At 60.3% G+C, this 18,869-nt stretch overlaps 1 protein-coding gene across 3 annotated transcripts in view; it reads left to right on the plus strand.

The window, feature by feature from the left end:
• The first annotated feature begins 528 nt into the window (after positions 1–528).
• PLXNA1 (plexin A1) overlaps positions 529–18,869 on the plus strand; it is a 120,760-nt gene continuing 102,419 nt past the window's right edge. The window contains exons 1-2 of one of the 3 annotated variants that reach the window (XM_087744426.1): positions 529–633; positions 15,181–16,527. In XM_087744426.1, coding sequence (XP_087600552.1) covers positions 15,325–16,527 — 1,203 coding nt within the window. In that variant the 5' untranslated portion in view covers positions 529–633; positions 15,181–15,324. Of the gene's footprint in view, positions 692–2,688; positions 2,840–15,180; positions 16,528–18,869 lie in introns of those variants that run through there. The other 2 variants (XM_087744427.1, XM_087744428.1) reach the window with 2 other exon arrangements.

Here is an 18,869-nt window from a genome sequence, read left to right on the forward strand (position 1 = left end):
TGCCAGTGGGAAGATGCTGAATGGACATCCTTACGCAAGGAAGCGCTGCCGTGGGCTGCGGGGGGGAGGCCGAGGAGGACCCTCCGCGCTGCTCCGCCCTCAGGTGGGTGTGGGTGTGGGTGTGGGTGTGGGTGTGGGTGTGGGTGTGGGTGTGGGTGTGGGTCCCGGTCCCGGTCCCGGTGCCCACCGCCGCCGTGGCCGCTTTAAGAGCTCCGCCTCCCGCGCCGCATCGCCCTTTTAAGGGCAGGCGGTGGGCGGGGAGGCCCCGCCCCCTCGCCCCCTCCCCTCCCCTTGGGCGCCCCCTGCAGGCGAGGCGGAGCCACTCCCCTCTCCCTCGCGCCGCCGGTGCGGGCGGGTGTGCGCGTGCGTGCGTGCGCGCGCGGGGCGGCGGGGGCGCGCGGCGGGCGGGCGTTCCGTCGGGGCCTCGCGCCGCCGTCCCATTCATGCGGGGCAGCGGCGGCGGCGGCGGCGGCGCGAGCGAGGCGGGCGCGGAGGGCGCGGAGCCCCGGGCGGCGGCGGCGGGCGGCGGCGGCGGAGGAGGCGGCGGCGGCGGCGGCGGAGGGGGCCCGGCGGGCGGCCCGGTGTGGAATGCGGTTATGGCTGGCACGGCGGAGGCGAGCGGGGAGCGGAGCCGTGAGTAACCCGGTTGCAACTTTCCTCCGCGGGCGCGGCGCCTGCCTTTCCGCGCCCGGTGGGTTGGGTCGTTAAAAAGACGCGGATTTGGTTTGATCGCCCCCCCCAAAAATAGGCGGCGGCGGCGGCGGGGAAGCGGTGCGGGGCCGGGCAGGGCAGCGGCGGCCCGTCGGGGGGGCGCGGAGGGGCCGCGGAGGCCGGGCTGGGCTGGGCCGGGCCGGGCCGGGCCGGGCCGGGCCGGCGCCGCGCTGCTGCCGCCCGGGGCCAGCCCGCATTGCGCCCCGCGGCTCCGGGAGCGCGGCCGCGGGAGCCGCCTCCCGCGGGGGGACGAAAACCCGCCGGGGACCGAGCCTTGTTCTTGATCCACCCCACGCCCCCGCGGGGGGGGGGGGGGTCGCGGTGGGGCGCCGGGGACCGGGCAGGTGCGGGCTGGACCGGGCGGGGGCCGCCTCCCTGCTCCGGGCTGCTCGGGCCGGGGCGGGCGGTCCCGCGGGGGTGCCGGGGCCGGGGCTGCCTCCCTGCCCGGCGCGGCGGCGGGGCCGGCCGCCCCCCTCCCTCTCTCCCTCCCTGTCTCCCGCAGCCCGCCCCGGCTCTCGGCGGGGTTGGCTTCCCTAGTGCCGCACCGCGGGGAGCCCGCTGCCCGCCCGGCTCCGGCACCGCTGGAGACGTGAGCGGGGCGCAGCCTTTCCCGGCCGCCCTGCCTCGGATCCCTGCCTCGGATCCCTGCCTCGGATCCCTGCCTCGGATCCCTGCCTCGGATCCCCGCATCCGCACTGCCCCGCATCCTCGCTGCCATCCCTGCCTCCTGGTACCCCGCGTCCTCGCTGTTTCACATCCCCGCATCTGCTCTCACATCCTCGCTGCTTCACATCCCCGCTCTTGCATCCCCGCATCCCGCCGGGGCGCGGTGCGCGGCATCCAGCCTGGGCTCGCCCCAAAACCCGCAGAGCTGCCGTTGACCCCTCGCTTCCCGTTCCCCAGCAGCCGGTGGAGGGATGCCGGGGGGATGCTGGCAGACGGGGGCGGCTTTGCCCAGCGAGGCAGAGCACCCCGTGGGATGGCTGCCGTCACCCTCGGTATAATCGTTACTATTATGATCGTGTTGTAGTTTTGCAGCGCAGCGCCTGGGCACCTCTCCGACTGAGGCGTGGGAGGCTGCGATACCTGCGTGCGGGGCTGCGTGCCGGTGCGCGCCTGCCGCCTCCGATATTAACGTGGAAGGTGGCAAATAAAGCTGGCTGGCCGCACGTTTAGCGTCCCTTACCCCTCTGCCTTTCCCATTTCTGCCCTGCGAACACACACGGCAGCTCCGGCGTGCGAGTGGGGAGGGATTTGCAAAATCTCTGTGGCATGCTGAAATAAATCCCGGAATCCCTTCTTCTCCCTTGTCCTCCTTGCGGGGAAATTCTTCCTCCTGCCCCTGTCCAAGCGCCGGGGTGGGGGGAGCCAGGGGAGGGGGGCTGGTGTGTAAACAGGGCTTAACGTGAAGGTCACTGGTTAAAGAGGAGATGGATGGGAGAGAAAAGACCGGCATTAACCTCACTTGTTAGCTCCCCCCTGCCTCCTGCTTTGGGGAGGACAAAACAAAAGCAGAACCTGCTAACGGGGGGGATGAATATTCATGATCCTTCTGTGCTCTGGGACACGGAGGGGAGAAAAGTTGGGCAGATGAGCTGCCTTCCCGAAGCTGCTTTTCCTTCGGCTGGCGAGAAAACCCCTTTTTGCTGAGCGAGGGCTGTGTCGGGGGGAATTACCAGCCTTTTACTAGATTTTTTTTTTTTTGTGTGTGTGGTTATTTCTTTTGTGTGCGGCTGCAAGAGAAAAAAAAAAAAAAAAAAAAAAAAAGAAAAAAAGAGGAGCCGAGGCTATTGACTACATCAAAGGTTATCCATTTGAAAACACCATTTTCCTCTGAACGGCGGCTAATTGCTTCCTGAACAATCTCAGGGTCTTTTGTATGTACTCAGTGGGTAAAATGAGTGACTCCATGTCTGTCTCTCAAGACACTGGTGACCGAACGGGATGGAAAGGTGGAGAAGCCAAGGAAAAGCAGCGGGGCAGAAGCCTCTGGGAGGATGCACGGATAATTTCTTAAGCGGCTGCGAGGGGTTTTTGCTTCTGCCTGCTCACCGCGGCGCGGTCTGCTGGTGCCGGTGGATGCCGGTGCTGGCAGCGGCGCGGCGGCACGGGGCCGTAAGGAAGGCTGGTAAGGAAGTTTGGATTCAAAATACCCGATCGGGCGTGTGAGCCGGTGCTCCCCATCCGCCCGCGGCTTCGGCTGCCGGTGCCGCTCCTCCGAGAGCGGCGAGCCTGGATGCGCTGCTTCCCGAGGGGCTGCGGGGAGGCAGCGCCGGGGGCTGGCTGGCTCCGGCTCCGTGGGGTGGCTGGGCTTTCTGCAGCTGGTATCCTGAAGATTAAGGTTTCGGTGGCGTTTTTGTTAGCACGGCGATAGCGGCACCGGTGAGAGTTTTCCCTTCTTGGCTTGTGTTTCTTTTTAACAGATGCATTGGATTTGCAGCGAAGCGGAGGCATCCACCTTCGTGCGCGCTCGGGCTGCGCACGGAGCCGTGGAGAAGAGCCCTTGTGCCTCTCCGTAACACAAAGCCCTTTTCCCCTGCGAGGCAGAGGGCCCTGCGAGAGATAAACAAACTCCGAACTCCAGCGGAGACGGGGCCGAGGGCCATGCCGGCAGCTCTGGGCGAGCGTTGTTTCGCAGGAGCTTTGCGCAGCCGAAATGGAAGAGGGTAATAAAAGCGACGCTGCTGCGTGCTGGCAGGGCTGCCTCCCCTCCTCCATCCCAGCAGCAGCCGGGGCCGGCCCCTGCCCTGCTCCCCGGGTGTAAATGTCACGCCGGGCAATTTATTTCGGTGGGTTCGCCACGTTTGACATCCGTTGAACAAAGGGAAGGATCCGGCCCTGGGATCAGGCTTAATGAAGGAAACTTGTACGTGTTTATTCTCTGGGCTGAGCGCGGGTCAGGGCCTTTGTTGCTGCCTGCCTTGCTCTGGTTGTAGCACTAACCACCGGCGAGAGCCGGACTTGGCCCCGAGCTGGGAATTTCCGAGCAGAAGAGCCCGGTGCTGGCGCTGCCAGCTCCCTGCAAACCGAGGGGAGCCTGCCCGCAGCATCGGGCTTCTGCTGAGTCCCGCGGGGCTTTGTTGTGACCGCCTCTCCGTGTAGGGTGTTTCGGTGCTGCGGTCATTTGTGTCCGCAGCGAGGGGTCGGTCATGTTTTCTGGCATGACAGGAGGAAGGTGGACCTTGGAAGAGGCAGGGCAGCGCGGGTGCTGCCATCCCACTGTGTGGCAATGGGAAGGGGGGCGTGGGTCACCCCCGTGCCCGTGTGCCATCCTTGCTGCCTGCAAGCAAGCTCAGATTTGGTGTTGACCTGGGCTGGTGCGATGTACCTTGGGGGGTGGTCTCTCCTGCATGGAAACCTTGGGTTGTTGCTCTCTGTGATCTGTTGATGCCCCTTCCAGATTGTGTCGTTGGGCACTTTTGTGCTGTATGGAAGAAACCAGTGGGCAGAGGGCTCCTGGCCAGTGCTGGGCTGGGGAGCTGCCGTGCGTGTGGAGGAAGGTCCTGGGGACAAGGGCTGGGAATCACGAGTGATGGGGGGCTTGGTTCAGCGTGGCCCGTGATCCCTCACGTCTCCTGGGTTTGGGCTGGGGCCTGTTTTCCCAGCAAGGTGCTGAGCGCTGTGGCTCCATGCAGAATGGGGAGGAGCGAGTGTTTGCCACTGTCCAGCGCTGGGGTGGCTGGTTTGGCTTCAGGCTGGAGACAGCCACCACCTTCTCTGGTTGTAGCCCACGACATGTTCTGGGCAGCGCTATGGGGAACATCCCACCACGGGTAGGTGGTATGTGGGGAGAACACGTGTGCTCTGACAAAGTCTCTGACCTGCAGCCTCAGCCGTGCCCCTCTTAGTCCTGGCCACGGATGCAGCACGGGAGCCATGTAGATACCCCAACGTGGCCAACGCTCGGAAGCCAAGTTTGAACAAGCATCTTGTACGTCATGGAGGAGAAAAGCTCCAGCTAATAAATAAATCTGGATGGTTTCCATGCCAGGCACGGGCAGACATGGCTTGTCTCCCCTGTGCTCAGTGTGTCGTGTAGCCAAAACACGTCTTCCCACCAGCTTGTCGGGAGCGTGGCCGGGCGTGGGGCGGTGTCCTTGTTTGCACCGCTTCTCTGAGCATCCCATGTCCGTGGCTGCCTCCAGCCTTTGTTCCAAGTGGAAGCCACCACTTAAAACCCTGAATTAAAAACATTTAAAAGTTTATTTTTCCTTTAGCCAAGGCTTGGCAAACCTCCTCCTTGTTGCCGATGTGCTGAGATGTTTGAGTCTGGAGAAAAACTCCACGTCCAGACTGTTGGGCTCGCACTCTACAAACGCTTTTGCTCCTTTCTGCTTTGAAGCCTCTTTGCGTGGCGTAAGGTGGACTATTTTGGGTGACCCTCCTGTCCTTATGGTGCCGGGAGCTGAGTCCCCCCCTGCCCTGTGGGCTGCTGTGTGATGGTCTGTGCCCACGGGCCAAGATCCTTTTGAGCCGCCTGAACCGCAGAGATTTGTTATCGCTGGGGTGGATCCGGGGCCCGGTGTGAGCCACGGCGCGATATCCTCTTTGCTCCTTGAGCTGAGCTTGCGAGGGCTTTCGCTGGAGAAAGTGCCCAGGGTGAGAGCACGACAAGGTTGCCAGGGATGGGCTGCAGGGCTCTGGGGGACCTGCTGTGCGGGGGCTATCTCCTCCCCGTTTCTCCTCCTCCTCCCCAGCAGCCTGCGGATCAGCCCCGGGGCTCGGTGCCTGCCTCCCCGTCTTGAGCATCCCGCAATCCGCTGGCCAACTTGGCACGGAGACCCGGGAGCGGTAGTAATCCAATTTGGGCAGTTTAGCTGTACTTTGCTATCCGTGCTGCCGGCCGGAGCTCAGGAACTTTAATCTGGCTAATGACCCCAGCTTCGGGAGTTGAGTAACCGATGACCATTTGCTTGATTTGGTTTTTCTTTCTGTCGGCGGTGGAGGACAGAGGCTGAAGCTGTTTCCGAGTCCTGCCCCTGGTATCAAGGACAGTTTCCAGGTCTAGGTACGTGTAGGGACTGGAGGGCGAGGGCAGCATGGAGGGGCACTGCAATCTCTGCTTTCCCTTCGGGACATCCCTCCTTCCCATTTTCCATCTGCTCCCCCTCTTTCTCCGGTAAAGATAAGCCCTTCTGCCGGAGCTGTTTTGCAACATACTATTATTTTCAGAAAGGCGAAGCCAAGAAAAAGAAAGCCTCTTCTCTTCCTTCAGTTGCCTACTGTTTAATGTACAAAATACAGAGGTGGTAATTGCATTAAAATGTATATAATTATACTGGAGGGAGGAAAAAAAAAACCCTTGCTAATTGTACGGGTGGTTTGAACGGATAAATGTTGAGCGATTCGCATTTTCTTGGGAGTTTGGTGTAGCAGAGCCGTGGTCCGGTGCGTGAGGGTTTAGGGGCAGGGCTGGTTTCCCACCATTACCAGGAAGCCAGCTGGGGTGCTCGCCCTCCCGGCATGCTGGGGTAGCGACGGTCGCGTCCGGGGCCCGATCCTCTGTGATAGCAGAGGATCGGGCCCCGGACGCGACCGTCGCTACCCCAGCATCCCGGCAAATCTTGGTGTCGTTGTAGGATCCCTGCGAGTCCCTTTGCTTTACGTGCTTAGTTAAGCAACTGCTTGCATGTCAAAATATTCAGGCTCTTGCAGAAGGTAAATCCCTGGTGAGAGGAGAGGCAGATTCCCGTTGGTGCTTGTGTTGGGGGGAAGAAAAATTCCTGCGTGATGTAGCCACGTGTCCAGGGATTGTTCCCCCCGTTCACGTCGCCTCGGCGCGAGTGGGCGCTGCTGGTGGCTGACCCCTCGGGCAGGGTGGGAGGAAGGCTGGTCTCGCGTTTCGAATGACACGACGTGCAAATCACATTTCCTTCTGCGAATGCCAGCCCTGTCAGAGCTGCCGATAACATCGCAGGTAATTATAATGGCCATAAGTTGTTTGCTTTGTGCGTGCGGCCGTGGTCTGTGTACAGGCGGCTGCTTCGCTCTTCCTGTGCAGACTGTTAGTTTCAACAGGGGAAGAGGAAAACCCAAAAATATTTTAGGAGGAGTTTAAAAATAATCTTCGAGCTTGGACGGTGGGCAGGATGTTTCGCAGAATCATGTTCCCCGCTGGTCCAAGTCCAGCCCTGTGGCCCTCGGAAGGCTTTGCTGGGCGGTGTTAAGTCCTGTCTTGTCATTTTGGCCAGCTTGAGGACTTGCTGTTGGCCTCTGGGAGCCAAAGGGGGCCAGGAGCCAGCCCTGGGTTTTGGCTTTTGCGTTGGGTGGGTCGGTCCACCCCGTACCTGAGCAGTGGCAGAGCCGGGATGTGAGCCCAAGCTCAAGCTTACAGCTGCCGAGGCCTCTGTAAAACATTTCAAATCTGTTCCCCAGCGCCACAGCGTCGCACTCCCTCCACCCCCATTTCCTCCTCGGTGGTTTTTATTCCTAGAAGTGCTGGCATGCCCAGCCTGCCTGCCTGCCGCTGCTTATCTCGGGGTCCGGCTCCTGGGTGGCTGCATCCTTCCTGGAGTCATGGGGGGGCTCTCCCCTCTCCTGCGGGACCAGATGAGCCCTTCTGAAGTCAAGAACCTGTTTTTCAGGCTGATGTCATCGGGAAGAAATGGGGGAGGAGGAAGGCAGGAAGGCAACGCCGCTTCCGAAGGAGAGCCGCCGCCGAGCCTGTGACGCTGCCGGCAGCCTGGGCTTCCACCGACACCCGTTATTATTCCTTATTATCGGCACGGCGGCGGTGCCCGCAGGCCTGCCGGCACGGGTGGGAGAGAGAGGTCCTGCTCTGCATGGCCTCGTGCCTGCGTGGGTGAGAGGCGGGAGGGAGGGATGCGTGGGTGCCAGGGGCGTGTGCCAGCTTGCACCGGGACTCCGAGCAGGATGTCTTTTGGCTCACCGGGAGTGCCTTGCGTGGCTCTCTGGCCCTCTGTGGGGTGACGGTGCTCGCTGGAGCTGCCATCCAGCCACCTTCATTAGCAGAAAGTGGATTTTTGGCAGAGGTGCTTGGACAGCCCTCCCAGCACAGGCAGGCAGCTGCGTCCTCTCGGTTTTATGGCAAATAAGGAGATCCGTTACGCTAACGCCTGTTGGCGTCTTGGCCCCTTGTGCACAGCATCAGGCCGTAGCAGCACGCCTGTGTCCATCGTGGCTTGGAGCTGCAACCAGGATCTGCAGGGAGAGAAGCAGCACTGCTCTGCTCTCTGTCCCAGCCACCGCCTCTTGGGCAGTTCTGTGCTCACGCTTTGAAATTTGCTCTGCCCAAGTCGGCTGGGTAAGACCTCTTTGCCATGGGCAACCGGAGCGGGGGGCCGTGCCGGTGCCGCTGGTCCGGGCGGCACTGCCAGCCGGAGGGCAGAGCGCAGGCACGGCCCCTGCCATGGTGCGTGCCATGCCTCCGTTTTTATCAGATGCCCTGCACCCGTCCTGCTGCAAAGGAAGCCCCCGTTAGTCTCTCGGAGCAGTGTCCCCTGTGGTGGTGTTGCTGTGGGGAGGCTTTCGGGCTCTTCCCCTCTCTGCCCGTCCCGCAGCTGAGCGAGGCTCTGCTAGCCCTCGGGCTGACTCACTGCTCATGGGTCTGCTCCACCTTGGGCAAGTGGGGCCGTGCTGAGCTGGGACCTCCACAGGGGAAGCGGAGCTGGGACCTGAGCCGATTCCGGCAGTGGCGCTTGGGGCAGCACGGCTGGGATGGGAAAGAGGGAAGGACAGGAGGTCTGGGGGGAAGGAAAGGCAGGCACAGCTTGGGGTTTAGCTCGTGAAACCTCATTTGGAGAAGTTTTGTGGTCTTTTTTTAGTCAGACCTAACTCTGGCGGCGGTCGTGCTCAGCTCGCCACGTGATGACACAAGCGCTGGTGTCAGCACGGGGCCAGGCGGAAGCATGGGAATTTCAGCTCAGCCAGGATTAAGCCAGCTTCAGAGCGACCTCCTTTTGCTGGGAGCAGAGGGGGTTCAGCACCCGGGAATCCTCCTGTGCCAGCGTGTCATTGCAAAGCGGGAGCTCCCTGGGTTCGCTCTGAGATCTGGGGGAAGCGCAGCTCTCCCGCTGGCCTTGCAGAGGCGGTTGGGAGGTGCGGAGGTGTGTGTGCGCGTGTCGGAGAGGGGAAAGTCCTCCCCGCAGAGCCGGGCTGGAAGAGGTGCATTGATCTGGGGAGGGTCAGGTCATCGGACTGTGTTTGTGGCTGCCCTGGCCCGGTGAAGGATGTGGAGCAGTGGGTTGGGGAGTGAGGAGCGAAGTGTTATGCCACAGGGAGCGAGATCAGACAAGGGAAGGGTGGCAGTGGCCAGAGGACCTCTCCTTGGACTTCTCTGCTGGCTGTTGGGAGACCTGGCTTGTGGGTGACCTTCTGGCTCTCTGCAGGTCCAGCTGGACCAAGGTGACCTTGGGCTGGTTTTTGGGACATTTGCATGGGGCAATGGGGTGTGAGAACTGGGGTCTGGCGTGCATGGGCCAAAGCCAAGGTGGAAGGTGGCCTTCAGGGGACTTGGTCTGGACTTTGCTCTGAAACTGGGGACAAAATGTTGTTAAGTCGTCCTGATCAAGGTGGCAAAATTCACATCAGTCTGGGGTGTGAAGCCTTGAGCTGGCCTGGTGTTGGTAGCAGGAAGACACAGTCCCGTAGCTGGGGTCCTGGCGCCTTGGGTCATGGTCTGCAGCATGACGAGAGGCGCAGAGGGGTTTGGGGTGAGGTGTTTTGCTCCATGTGTGTTGATGGACATGCTTCCTGAAGCAGGACTGGGAGGCAGCAGGCCGTGTCCCCTGCGGATGGTCAGCCGCGGGCTGTGCGTTGGTCTCCATCCCAGGCATCGGTCGGTCCAGGGCTTTGTATTGCTCCCTTGGCTGCAGGAGCTCAAGGGAAGGGCGAGGTGCACTGTCCTCCTGGGAAGTACGCGTCCAGCTTGTGGGCTGCATATAGAAAGCCTCTTGGCAGACCTTATATGGTCCCTATAGAGACTTCAATAGCTAGATGAGTTGTGAGAATAATGCAAAGGACAGCCATCGGCTTGCACTTCTAGCACAGCTGAATGGAGGTGGAGAACACCTGTAAGGTCCTGGTCCATGCCTGGTTTCCGTAGCAGGGACAAGCAGTCCTGGCAGGACCCGCTGAGACTGTCCTTGCATGCCTTTCTGCCTTGGGCCGTTGTGTTTGGGGGAAGCCTGCGTTTCTGTCTCGGAAATGCTCGTGAGCCTCTTTGGGAACGGCTTTCTGCAGGGAAGCGTGCAGTCTCTTGATGGTGAGAGCATGCGGTGGCTCCAGAGCCGTTCTCCTTGGCGTGACGTGACTTCTTGTGGTGGACTGGGGAAGGGGAATTGCACGCTGGAGAAATGCTATTTAATTTCCTTGCTACTTGTTCTTTTATGCCCCTTTTTGCTGAGGGTCAAGCTGCTTCTTGAAGCCCTCAGGCAGTAGATGGCTGCTTCTCCTTGTCATGTTTCTTAGGACAGAAGAGGTTGAATTCCTTGACCAGAAGATCCTTGCAGGGCAGGAGTGGAAGCTGCTGTGCCCACGTGCGCTGCGGTGATGGGGCAGGAGGGGGTCCTCGGCCCCTGCCCGGGCGATGGTAGGATCCCGGGAGGAAACTGAAGATGCTGAAGATACTCCTGATAGTAATGGAGACTGGAGCAGGGCGGCTTCAGAGCTTGGCATTGATTTCGTCAGGGTGTGGTTCGAGCCAGGTAGATAAGATTTGTAATGTTTTAACTCGCTGGCTAGGGAGAGACCCCAGCCAAATAGTTTTTAATGACTGTGTGTGGTGAAGGAAGGAGTTAAAGTTTAGCTCTGTTGCAGACGATTGCATATGTAGTGCAGCTCTAACTCGGTACCACCACCAGCCTTTCCTCATTGTTGCAAGGCTTTTCCCAGGCAGAAGAACCTAAAAATACACCAGCTGTATGGTGAGGCTGACTCTCCTGTGGCCTGCGGGCTTTTCTCTCCCCTGGATAATCTCCCCTCTCTCCACTTTGCTAACTGCTGGCAGCCTAGCAGCTCGCGTGTTTGAAAATGGAGCCGGTTCCTTCTCAGACTGTTTCCTGTTGCTGAGAGCAGCAAGTGACTTGGAGAGATTGCAGGTAAAGACGCATTAAATGCCATTTCCCCTTTCCAGGGTCGGTTATATGGGGGTTTTCAATCCCATTGCTTCACTCTTCCAGCCTCCCTTGCAAAGTGCAAGGCTGTAAAGCTCTTGGGGCAGTTTGCAGCCTCGTCCCACTGCTTGAGAGCAGCTTCTCTCCAAGACAAACGATGCTTTCCCTAGCCCTGGGGATGCAGACCCGCCTGGGACCCCTGCGGGGCTCCTCCTGGGGTCTGTGTGGTGGCGGCGAGCAGCAGCGGCGATGTGAGCCTGCTGGGGTCTTGGTGATGCAGGAGTGGGGACGGCAAGCGGGTCTGCGGGTGCCAGATGTGCACCTCTGTGCTCATCGGCATGTTTTAAACCCCAGCTTTGGCTGTTTCCGTGAGGGCTGAGCTTCGCAGCCTAGCTGCCCGTGCTGACTCGGCATCCGTCAGTGCTCTGGATTCGCTGCCTGGATGAGTGGAGAGCTGGTCCTTAATGCTCTGTCCAGTCTTTGCCTTTTAAGGTTAGTTTTTCCATCCCAGTACTCCTGCTTTGCGCTATCAAAAGTGGTGATTATTTTCTCAAAGCGTGATCTCCCATCCCAAACCCAGGTTTCTGGCCACGCTGTGGGATGGGGAAGCCCACAGCCTCGGGAGATGAATGCTGCAGCCCCTTGCCACCTCTTTAGCAGCGAGCAAGTGGGATGCAGGCATTTGTGGGGCAAGCCGATGGCTTTTTGATGAAAGGCTGTTTTGAAGTTGGGGTACGGGGGTGTTCACCGTGGCAAGGCAGGCAGCACCATCCAGGCCATGCGGCAGCTGTGACTGTCTCAGGGCGGCCACTTTAGAGGTGAAACCATGAGCAAATGTCCTTTCTGGCGTGGGATGAAAGGGGCTGGGGCGGATTTGGTGCTTGCGCGATTGCTTCACCAGCTTTGTTTCTGACGGCAGGTTTCCTGTTATATGTTTGTGTATGTATCTATCTATCGGTGTGTGCATGGAAGACAAACGCAAGCCTGTGGTGCTGTCTCGCCGGCAGCGTGGCCCCACTGTGGGGTGAGCCAGCCCTGCACGGGGATGCTCTCTGGGATGCTCTGCACTGCATCGCTTGCCGCCCGGGCAGTCTAACGGGGCGTATTTTTGGTCCTGCTCTCCCAGTTGGCACACGTGCTTCCAGTCTGGGGTGTGTTATTTTACTGCAACTCATTTCAGGGCTGGGCTTGGCTCCAGGGTGTCTGCTCGGGGTTTTCCGTGCTTTGGGACCGTGGTGGCGGTGTGTGCAGTGCGGGTCTGGCTTCCCGGCAGCACTGGCGTGGTGGTCCTGGGCTGGGTCCTCCTCAGGGCGAGGTGTTACTTGGACACAGCCCCATGGGATTTGGGTGGTGCGGTGCGGTTTGAAGTGTGTGCCGGCGGAGGAGCTGCCCTGCCGTTAGCTGTACCGTGACCTCTCCAGGAGTGCTGGAGGCGGTGTGACGGGAGGGAGATGCCCTTTGGCCCCCGCGCCGCTCCTCCCTGGCTGCTCCCGCGGGCAGGGAGCTGGGGCCACGCAGGCGCCTGTGCTCCGGTGCAGGGCTCCCTGCTGCCCTCACCACTGCGGGGCTGGACCCCACTTTAATTTGATCTGAGTCTCAGGTACCCAGATCATTTAATCCTGAAGAAAGCAGACAAGCTAACCTTTCCTGCTGTTTTTTTATAATAATCACTGCAATGGTTTTAAGCGGGACTGGACAAAAGCCCCGCTGGCGTCAGGGCACTAGGACAAGATGTTGCTGCTAATGTATATTTAGGAGCAGAAATCTCGGAGGAGCTCTGCAGTGTCGTCTCTGCTCGCCCCAGCTCTGCCTCGCTTTGCTCTCATTCCAGCTCCTGAGTAGCAGTTTCCTGCATTAATTTGGGAATCTCCTGTTGGGCTTTCTAGCCCTGCTTTGTGGCAGCAGCCCGACCTCCAGATCTCCCGCTCCCTGAAATAGAAGCGATGAATCATAGAAACGCACTCAGAAAGTGGCTTCCCTGCCCCCCTCACCCGTACCAGCAGGGCGATGCTCTGGCTGGCATCCCCACGCTGCACTGAGCTCCCACTTTCACCTCCACCGCCTTCCCTGCTCCTCTTTCTTTCTTTCTTTTTTTTTTTTCGTGTCACTGGTGTGTGGGTTTTGTGTTGATGGTGATCTCCTTGCGAGGCAGCCGGCCATGCTGTTCCTGGAGGGGCTCAGCCGCATGGTTTGCAGCGGCTTGGTGAGAGCCATGCTGGCTTCTTGGGATGGGAAACCTCCCAAAAAATGAAGATGCCGGGCAGCGTGGCTGTCCCCGGGAGCGTGCTCGCCCCGGCAGTGGTGTGGCTGCATGCTCTTTGCTAGGAGGCTCCCAATGTTGGAAAAGGTGGTAGGAATTAGGATTAGGACCATGGGGATGATTTCCAGGGCTGGTGGCTTCGTGCTTTGGTTGTCTTCACACCCACAGAGCTTTGTGGCACCTGGCTTTGGTCTCAGCATTGCTCATACGCTGTTGCCCAGACCTCCCTTGAGGCTGTTGCCTTGGAGGTGGATGTGTTGGGGGGCAGAAGGGAGCAGGGTGGCGAGATCTGCAGAGAGGGTTTGGAAGTGGTGCAGAAGCTTTGCCCAAAGCGCCGGGGGCCCAGCCAAGGCTTGCTCTGGGAAGGGAGAGGGGGGTTTTGTGTTCGTTGGGAGCGGGAGAAGGGGGAAGAAGTCTCTCCCTTCCCTCAGACCTCTCCCTGGCTGGGTCCGTGGCTTGGGAAGGGGGCAGCAGAATTGAAGGATCCTATATGGGATGTTGGGGTACCGGTATGGCCCAGCCGCCGGCCTGGTGACGACGCAGCCCCCCAGGGTTTGCGTGGGGCCTGGCTGGTGGGTCCCACAGCCCTGCTAAGAGCAGGCTGCCGAGATCTGGGGTAGCCATTCGGCCCCACGCAGCCCTGCCGTTACGGCGTTGTGCAGCTGGCTGCCCTCTGATGACACCCTGCCCGGTCTGCGATGCCGGCAGAGCCGCGCAGTCACCGCGGGCCATATTTCCTACCCGCGCCACTCCCTGGTGCGGATCCTCCTGCGGGTTATCCTGGGCTGAGTCAGAGATGGGCGATAAGGAGAGGGAGGCTCTCGTCCTCCGCTCGCTTTCAGAGCGGCTTATCTGCGGCGGCTGGGGTGGGGAGCTGAGGGCTGAGCTCATGTCCTGGCTGCGGACCTTGGGAGCGATGGTCCCACCCCGGGTGGACGGGCCGTGATGGTGTCGGTGGGACAGGCTGTGGGGGGTTTGTACAACCCCAGGTTAGCCCAGGGGTGCTCGTGCCTGTGCAGGGGGATGGAGAAGATGGGGGGTGTGTGTGTGTAACCGAGGGGCTGGTGAGCAGACACGGAGGGCAGAGCTATCTGCATCGGCTACCTGTGGCCATCTCCTCCCCACTGCTGTGGGTGCAAAGGTCACACTGGTGTGGGGTTTTTGGCTGGCTTCCTCCTGCTTTGCTGCTCCGTGTTGGCGAGCCCCAGCTGTGGCACAGCAGCGTGCAGAGCTCTCTGTCCTCCCTGCGTGTGCCTCCTCGTCCCTCCGGAGCCTCTCAAGCCAACTGCCTGATGGCTGGCCCTGCCTTTCTTAATGCATATAAATGCCAGAAGGATGTGGTTCTCCTTGCCGTGCCCGCTTGCTCCCCCCCACCTCCTCCTGCCCATGGCCCTCCTGGGGTTTGTCAGGCAGGCAGGTGGCAGGGAAGGTAGGCAGTGTGCCAGGGCTCTCGGCTCTCACAGCTCCTTTTAAAGGTGCTTTTGAGATCCCCCTCTGTGTAGGGGCTTAGGCTGTGCTGCTGCAAACTGGGTTTTTGCATCCACTCCCAGTGCCGCGGTGGAGCAGAGCAGGGGCAGCAGGCTGGGGGCTCCTCTCGAGGCTTGTTAGCAGCCATCCCCGGCTATCACTTCAGTGCTGCTGGTGGTCGTAAAAGCAGGTCAGGGCCAGCTACGCCCTGCCAAGGCGTTTGTATGCGGTAGGTGTGCTGGCGTGCATCACCAGGCCGCTGCCTGTGGGGACGTGCTGGTCTGGTGCAGCCAGCGGCTGCAGGCACGCTTGAACGGCTGCTGCTCTTCCCGAGGGGGCTTGGGTGGGGGCGAGGGCAGGGTGCTGCCCCTCGAAGGGGGCTGCTGGGTGGTGGCAGAGGCTGGGATGATGAGACAAAGTGTATGGCAGCTCCTTGGTTGGGACGTGGTGTGCGACCAGGTGGGGTTGTCCTTAGCATCTCGCAGGCTCCCTTGGTCCCTGCACTGGGGACGCGTCTTCCTCCGGGGCAGGAGGTGATGGGGGACGTTTTGTTAGGCTGCCTGCTAGAAAAGCACAAAGTGGCAGAGTCTCTGCTGGGTGGGGTGGAACAGGCTTGACACCATGCAGGGAAGCCTCCTAACCCCGCTCTTTTTGTCTTTCTCCCTCTAGGGCTGACCGAACTGGCTGTGCCCAGGATGCCCTGAATGCCGAGCGCAGCGGAAGCAGAGGAGACTGTGTCCCGTTAGCTCCTCCTCCCTCCCTCATCCCTCTAGTTTGGGTTTGTTTCTATTTATTTTGTGGCTGGGTTTGGGCATGGCCTCGGCTGGATGTGAGGCTGCTGCAATGTGGCTTCTTTGGCTCAAGCACCACTTGTCCATCAACGTTTGGACCTTACTGCTCTTGGGGAGCACCTGGCTACCGCTGGCGGAAGGCAGCCCCAAGTCTCCCTTTAGGACTTTCCCGGTTACAGACTGGAGCTTGACACACTTGGTGGTCCACAACAAAACCGGGGAGGTCTACGTGGGGGCTGTCAATCGGATCTACAAGCTCTCCAATAACCTCACGCTCCTGCGGACCCACGTGACGGGACCCGTGGAGGACAATGAGAAGTGTTACCCTCCGCCCAGCGTTCAGTCCTGCCCGCACGGGCTGGTCACCACCAACAACGTGAACAAACTGCTGCTGGTGGACTACTCGGGGAACCGGCTGATCGCCTGCGGCAGTGCCTCCCAGGGTATTTGCCAGTTCCTGCGGTTGGACGACCTCTTCAAGTTGGGTGAGCCCCACCACCGCAAGGAGCACTACCTCTCCAGTGTCAACGAGTCGGGCACCATGTCTGGGGTCATCATCGAGGTGCTGAACGGGCAGAACAAGCTCTTCATTGGGACGCCCATTGACGGGAAGTCGGAGTACTTCCCCACCCTTTCCAGCCGCAAGCTGATGGCCAACGAGGAGAACGCGGAGATGTTTGGCTTTGTCTACCAGGACGAGTTTGTCTCCTCCCAGCTTAAGATCCCCTCGGATACGCTCTCCAAGTTCCCCACTTTCGACATCTACTACATTTACAGCTTCAGCAGTGAGCAGTTTGTTTACTACCTGACCCTGCAGCTGGACACCCAGCTCACCTCGCCAGACTCCACCGGGGAGCAGTTTTTCACCTCCAAGATTGTCCGCCTCTGTGTGGATGACCCCAAGTTCTACTCCTATGTGGAGTTCCCCATCGGCTGCGTGCAGGACGGCATCGAGTACCGCCTGATCCAGGACGCCTACCTGACCAAGCCTGGCAAGGCTTTGGCCAAGTACCTGGGCATCTCGGAGCGGGAGGATATCCTCTTCACCATCTTCTCCCAGGGCCAGAAAAACAGGGTTAAGCCTCCCAAGGAGTCTGTGCTCTGCCTCTTCACGTTGAAGAAGATCAAGGATAAGATCAAGGAGCGTATCCAGTCATGCTACAGAGGGGAAGGGAAACTCTCGCTGCCCTGGCTCTTGAATAAGGAGCTGGGCTGCATCAACTCGGTAAGTTCCCGCTTGTCTCTACCCAAGCCAGGCTGTTTCTGGCTCCTGGTGGTGCTCTCTGGCTGAACCTTTCCCAGTGACCTGAGCTGTGTTTTTCCAGTGGGAGGACTGGTGCCTTTAGGGCTGGGTGCTCGGCTTGCTCGATAGCATTCCTCGCGGAGATCACTGCTTCGGTGCGGGACAACTATCTGGGTTTGGGTTGCATCGGTGCACATGGAGAGCCCCAAGCAAGGGGCCCTGTGCCGATGCAGGTGCCTGCTTCTGGTTCCCTTGCCCTGTGGATTTGGGAGATGTCAGTGAGCTGGGCTGGGAGGCCGGGATGCTCAGCCCTCAGGGTATCTGCTGTGGCTCTGCTGGGGAATCCCTTGCAGATGGCATGTGAATTTGTGTCGTCTCACCTGGGGCTTGGTGGTGGCCGAGCGGAAGGTGTTGGGGGCATTAGGATGTCGGGGATGGGGAGCGCAGACCTGATGGAGGGAGGCGGGGAGGTTGGCGGTCCCGGTAGAAGCTGGTCATGCTCAGTATGGGGAGACCACGTCCTCTCCATGAGGTGCTGGAGAGGACACAGGGCACAGGGCGCTGTCAGGAACGTGGGTTTTGAGTGTGGCCAGTGCAAACTGTCATCCAGAAGTGCAGGAGGTGAGCGCTGGCATCCCAGAGCAGCAATTCCGAACCGAGGGAGCACTCCCCTCTGTCCCCAGAGATGTGTCCTCCTGCCTGGTGCCCACATGGGCACGTCTGGCCCCTGCTTGTGGCTCAACTGCTCTGTGTGGGGCCTGTGCATGGTGGGGAATGGGGGACCTCCCTGCTTGGCTCACTGGGTTTGTTTTCCAGCTGAACTATTACTATTGCTGGATTTTTTTCCAGGCAATGTTATAAACTACGAGTGGTTGCAAGGAGGCTACGGCTCTGGGTGGCGGGGAGGTCTTACACTGGGCATCACCAAGCTGGGCTGGGTAGTTCCCAGGCAGGGTCAGATGATTGGCAGAGAGGGGTTTTGGGGTGCCAGTGTCCGCATTTGGGAGGGTCTGGTGGAGATCCTGACACCCCTGCTATTGCCCACCTCCCCCCAGCCCCGCTTGCTGGTGCTCAGCACCCATCACCAAGCCCCCAGCCCTGCCCGAGCAGGGTTTTGGGTGCCTGGTGGTGCAGGCAGGTGGGCAGGGCGTCCCTGCGGAGCAGTCCTGCCTTCCCTCCCACCGTCCTCCCCGCAGCTCCGGAGGAGACAGCTAACAGCTGCCTGACAAAGTAAAGGGTTTGCTGTCAAGAGCGCTGGGCTCGCAAATCAGATTTTGGCTTTGAACTAATTCAATTTTGCTGGAAAATGATGAAATCATTACACTGCTGCCTGTTGGGTTGCGCAGCTGCTGGCTCCGGCGGAGGAGATGCTCGCCGCTTCATCCTGCGCTCCCGGCTTGCCTCCCCCGGCGCTCCGCAGCAGCACTGTGCCCCCTGGGTTTGGGGAGGGGGCTCTGACCCCTTTGGGGGGGTTTCGTGTTAGGAGGTTCCTGGGATTGCTACCTGGTGGCCAGCCTGCATGAGTAGGTGGATCTTGAGATGCTCTTTGGGTCCTGCAGACATGGCTCTTGCAGGGTGGAAGGATGCGTGCCGGGATGGGGCAGCTCCTGCTTTTGAATGGGTTGGGTTGGGGGGTGCCGCTGTTCCCCAGGGGAGCCAGGTGGTGTTTTCTGTCCCCGTCCTGCTCCAGCTGCCGAGCAGAGCCCAGAAAGGCATGGCTGGATCATGAGTCAAGCCCTCAGCCCCCGCTGTGCCGAGCACAAGCCAAACCAGACCCTGTGGAGCATGTAACCTCCTCCTGGCAGGCATCTCTGTGCCCCTAATAAAATGCAGCCACCTCTGGGGCGGGTTGTGGCAGTGATGGATCTCTCGGTGGCGAGGGCTAGCCAGAAAATAAAGGGCGTGTTGGTTTTTTTTATTTTTAAGGAGGCAGAATGTCATTGCTTAAGTCAGTAGTTGCTTGGGATTTACACCCCTTCCCTATGGAAAATGTCCCAAGAGCTCTCGCTCCGCTCTTTTGCGGTGGCAAGGGGCTGAGGCTGGTCCGTGCTGGAGGAGGCTTTGCCGGTGCCCCGTTCCCAGACTTTGAGCAGCACGGGGCCGAAGGATGCTCATCCCCCAGTGCTGCAGGGCAGCTCCAATTCTCTGGAGCCGGTGCCGGAGCCAGGAGGAGAGGCCGCCAGGCTTGGCAGCCAGCTCGGGAGATGTTAGCGGTTCCTCCCCAGTGCTGGCGAGCAGAGCAAATTCCTGTCTCCTGTTTCTCCCCTTCTGGGATCCAGCGATCCGGCAGCGGGAAGGCGAGTGACACCCCTTGTGCTGGCGTG

This window comes from Nipponia nippon, unplaced genomic scaffold (genome assembly GCF_047370975.1).
Source record: "Nipponia nippon isolate SJK-2023a ecotype South Korea unplaced genomic scaffold, ASM4737097v1 scaffold_9, whole genome shotgun sequence".
NCBI lineage: Eukaryota > Metazoa > Chordata > Aves > Pelecaniformes > Threskiornithidae > Nipponia > Nipponia nippon.